The sequence below is a fragment of the Halichondria panicea genome, chromosome 4, assembly GCF_963675165.1.
Source record: "Halichondria panicea chromosome 4, odHalPani1.1, whole genome shotgun sequence".
NCBI lineage: Eukaryota > Metazoa > Porifera > Demospongiae > Suberitida > Halichondriidae > Halichondria > Halichondria panicea.
In genome coordinates, this window is record NC_087380.1 from 2,197,794 (window position 1) to 2,202,124 (window position 4,331).

Sequence of the window (4,331 nt, forward strand, 5' to 3'; positions counted from 1 at the left end):
TGTCTCTTGGCTGGTCCTTTTGACTGGAGCAGCTCAGCTCCTACTAGTGTGTGGAGATACTTCACCTGGTAGATTTATGTATATAACTTTCATAATCCAGGGGTAGAATAATAACAAAATGTGCAGTGTATATAATTGTCTCAGGAATCAACTTTCTTTGACTGCCCACATTGATAACTAAATGATATAGTATGGCTATTTGTAGGTCAAGCCTCAGGTGTGTGTAATTATTGTATGGTTCACTATAGCCGTACAGTGTCCAGAATTGCCATCCATCCCAAATGGATTGATAGAATATGTTGAAGATGATGGTGCTCCATTTGACCTGGGTACCATGGCGACGTACATGTGCAACGATGGTTTCTTCCTAGACGGAGACGATGAGAGGAGCTGCACTACTAGAGAAGTAGGAACTAGTATTGTAATGTGGACAGGCCAAGAACCACAGTGTGTTCGTAAGTTGGCAATTTTGTTGTTTAGACCTTCAATTTCCATTATATAGCTATTCAGTGTCCTTCCCTTGAGCCAATTACTATAATGCAATGACTACACATGCGTGCCGTGTGAGTGTTCTAATGCATGGTTGTGTATTACGTTTTCTTCACACAGCTATTATTTGTCGCACTCTACCCGATATTCCCAATGGATTCATCACCTACGCTCCCGACACCACACCTGACTATGATCTGGGCACTGTGGCCACTTATGCTTGTAACCCTGGGTTTGTACTGGACCTCTCCCTGGGGGGATCTGAGATGAGAACTTGTTTCGATGACATTGAGAATGATGCAGAGGGAGCGTTTGATAGACCGGCACCAAGATGTTTTCGTAAGTCTTTAAATTTATAAAATCCGAATTTCAGATTCAGTTCAAAGTGTAAAGGTTGTGTGTACAAAGTTGAAACATATTCTCTTGTATATAGCTCGAGGAGTTTTTCTGTCCTTTCAAGGAACAACCTACACTACGAACAACAGTAATATTGTACTTACTAGAATTGGAACTACAAATGACACATCCTTGACCTGTCACACTGACTCAACCACCTGTTGTAGAGGTAAGGACAAGGAGCCATCTTCAAATATGGGTACTGGAGAGTGGATTCTTCCTAATGGAAAAAATATTGTCCGGAAGAAAGTCACTGGTAGTGGGTTCTATTACACTAGGTTTCCTCAAGCTATCAGACTGTATCGTAATGATGATATCCAGACTCCACTGGGAACCTACTGCTGTAGAATTACCGACAGTGGTGGAGTGATGAGGACATTCTGTGCTAACCTCATCAGTGAGTGGTGTATACATTTACCATAATTATTACTAGAATGTTTTGGGAGCATCAAACGTATACAAACTTTGCGCAAAATAATTCGTAAAACACTTGTAATTACACGCAATAGTAAAATCACAAGCGGTCAATTTTTCTGCTGATTTCGCTCATTCGCAAAGGTTTTTCACTAGCTAGTGATGAGGTATATATAGGTAACAATTTTAATATAATCACTTGCTTACTTAACACAGCAGACATTCCATGAAATTTAAGTACCTCGAAAATGTGGTATTAATTAATATTGCAGACAACACCATTCGATGTCCCCCTGATGACTCGTTGATGGCTCCCACTAATGGGATGGTCTCATACTCTAGTCCAGAGGAAGGTGGGAGTTATGTATTTGGAACGGTGGCCACCTTTTCCTGTTCACCTGGTTTTGGCCTGAGTACTCTTGAGACGACTAGAACATGTACAGGAATAAATGATGCTGAAATAGGAACCTTCAGTGGCTCAAGTCCAACATGTGATGGTGAGATAGTCATTATACTGTATATTACATTTCTTAGGGATCACTTGCCCTGCTCATAAAATTATAGTCTAAGATCTCCTTCATCAGACATACATGTATCATTGATAGACCATATAGCACTTGCTATAGTTGATGACATGGTAGGGTTCACCAGTAACTTTTCTTGTCTCTAGAGGAACACACTGAGAGCCAATATTTTAACTGTTGTGGGTCCATTGTCACAAGCAGGTCTTCTAGGCATTTGTCAACTTCGTCCTCCTGACTTCTGTTACTGCATTTGTATTGCAGCCATGTTTTAAAATTGTTTACTGAGACTCTTGTGTCTTTTGGGGGAACAATAGCGTAGGAAGCTGTTCCTTGCTAGCAAGCCGTACAGAACTGAGAAGCTTGGGCTGGGGGTGGGGCTCGAGTGTAGGTTTTTTGCACCCTACCATTTGTTGCAGAGAGCTTCCTGCAGAAGGTGAAGTCATAGTTAAAGGGAACACTGTAAAAAAAAAAGTGCGGTGACCACACTAAAACCGTCGCATATAGCACACTTTTTCAAAAAAGCGTGCTATATGCGACGGTTTTAGTGTGTCCACCGCACTTTTTTTCAATCATTTTTTACAGTGAAGGTATACAGGTTTTATTTTTTTGTCTTAAAATTTTCTTTGTGGGGTATAAAATAGCCCTGAGACAAAAAAATTTTTTCTGAAAATTAACTTTTCAGAGAAACAGGACTGTAGAAACACAATTTCAGGCTTAAATTTTGCTTCCTGTTGTGGTCAAATGTGGGTGCAGTCAAACGTGACGTCAGAGTAGGCAATTGTGCTGCATGCAAAATGTGTATTCTGAGTGTGTTGAGTGTGTTGCAGCTGGTTGCTCCAATAGATCTAGCAGTCATACAGTTCTCTCAGTTGAAATATGAGTGGGAAAAACAAGTCCTATGTACCAGAGCTCACTGGAAAGCAACAGAATCCTGTTTTTGTGTACAGTGAAAACTCACAGATATGACCTCCCTTGCTGCTCAGTTTGGGATCCAAAAGAGGAAGAAGCTGAGATCTGAGGTCTGCTTGGACCCATGAATGGTGACTCTCCCCCTGGTGTACGCCATCTGTAGCACCCACATATCAAGGATAAAATCCCTCACACAGATTCTCTATTGGTATAATTATACATTGCTACACAACGTACACCGCATTCACACCTGACACACTCAATTGCATGACTGTATACTTATACATATGGACCTAGTCTATATACTAATCAGTCAATTAACATTTCCTATCCTGCCTTCATTGTCACCATTATCATCACCACTCGAACTAGCATGGGAAGGTTTTCTGGCTTATACAGATATGGCTTCACAGCGCTTGTTTCATCTTCACTGCAGCTTTTTTCATGCTCAACAGATGAGAAGGAGTAGGAAAGACTCAACTGGCCTGAAAAAATCATAGCTAGAAAATCACATGTGTCTGTCAGTCAGACTCATGCAGCCACCAGTATGCAATGTTTACTAGTACCTACTCTGACGTCACGTTTGACCGCGCCCACATTTGACCTCAAGGAAGTAAAATTTTAAGCCTTTTCTAACAATCCTGTTTCTCAGAAACTTTAATTTCAAAAAATTTTTTTTTTTTGCATCAAGGTTATTTTATACCTCACAAAGAACATTTTAAGGCAAAAAAATAAAACTTTATTTTTTCATGGTACCTTCCTTCCATTAGCTTGCACGCATGTCCATTCCAATGTTGAAGCAGCAGGGCAATTCAAGACCAATGCGAAGGTTTTTTTAGCAGAGAAGTAGAAATCACCCTGTCAGAACATAACAAAGCTGTTGCTAAGGCTTGCTGTTTTTATAGATAAACTTCTTGCGTACATAGCCAACGAAGTAGGCAGTTAGTACATGTGCATTCGGTATCTATAGTTATAGGGTCCCTCATCCCTCAGGATTTGGGACACTATAACACGTGGATACCTCATGCCCATGAATTTTGTATAATATAGCAATTGTATAGCAATTTTATAGCAATTTTGTTGGAGCCATTTTTCCATTCATGGATGGTCCAATTGACAACACTTTTATCTCAACTTTGATAATACCACTTGAAAGGTCTCTTTCTAAGCTTTCAGAAAATCATAAAAATTATTCTTATATTCCACGGAATTCAAGTAGTTATGGCAACTGAAACAGTCCCCGAACTATCAATTAAGATCGGAGGGGGGGTTGTAATTGAACATCAATAACTTTTGTTGATCCATGTCAAAAAATTTTTTATGAACGCTTAAATTAAAAGGAGATATTTCAATGTTCTGACTATGATCTGGGCACAGTAGCTACTTATGCTTGTAACGCCGGGTTTGTTCTAGACCTCTCCCTGGGGGGATCTGAGATGAGAACTTGTGTGGATGATAATAAAATGAATGCTGTTTGATAGGCAGGTTCCAAGATGTGTCCGTAAGTAATCAATTAAAATAATTGCAGATTCAATAATTATGCTTGCATTTGCCGTGTTCTGATTCTAAATTCTCAATACAGCTATCAAGTGTCCTGTT

General features: G+C 39.8%; 1 protein-coding gene across 1 annotated transcript; it reads left to right on the top strand.

Moving 5' to 3' along the window:
• The first annotated feature begins 302 nt into the window (after positions 1 to 302).
• LOC135335196 (complement decay-accelerating factor-like) lies at positions 303 to 848 on the top strand. The gene is made up of 2 exons (XM_064530615.1): positions 303 to 455; positions 610 to 848. The coding sequence occupies exons 1-2, from the start codon at positions 335 to 337 to the stop codon at positions 846 to 848; spliced, it is 360 nt and encodes a 119-aa protein (XP_064386685.1). The 5' UTR covers positions 303 to 334.
• The last annotated feature ends 3,483 nt before the right edge of the window (positions 849 to 4,331 follow it).

Bases quoted from the DNA above. Each gene is read 5' to 3' on its own strand.
- LOC135335196 (XM_064530615.1), top strand. From the start codon at position 335: ATGGCGACGTACATGTGCAACGATGGTTTCTTCCTAGACGGAGACGAT. The intron at 456-609 runs GTAAGTTGGCAA...TTCTTCACACAG, and splicing joins CCAAGAACCACAGTGTGTTC to CTATTATTTGTCGCACTCTA.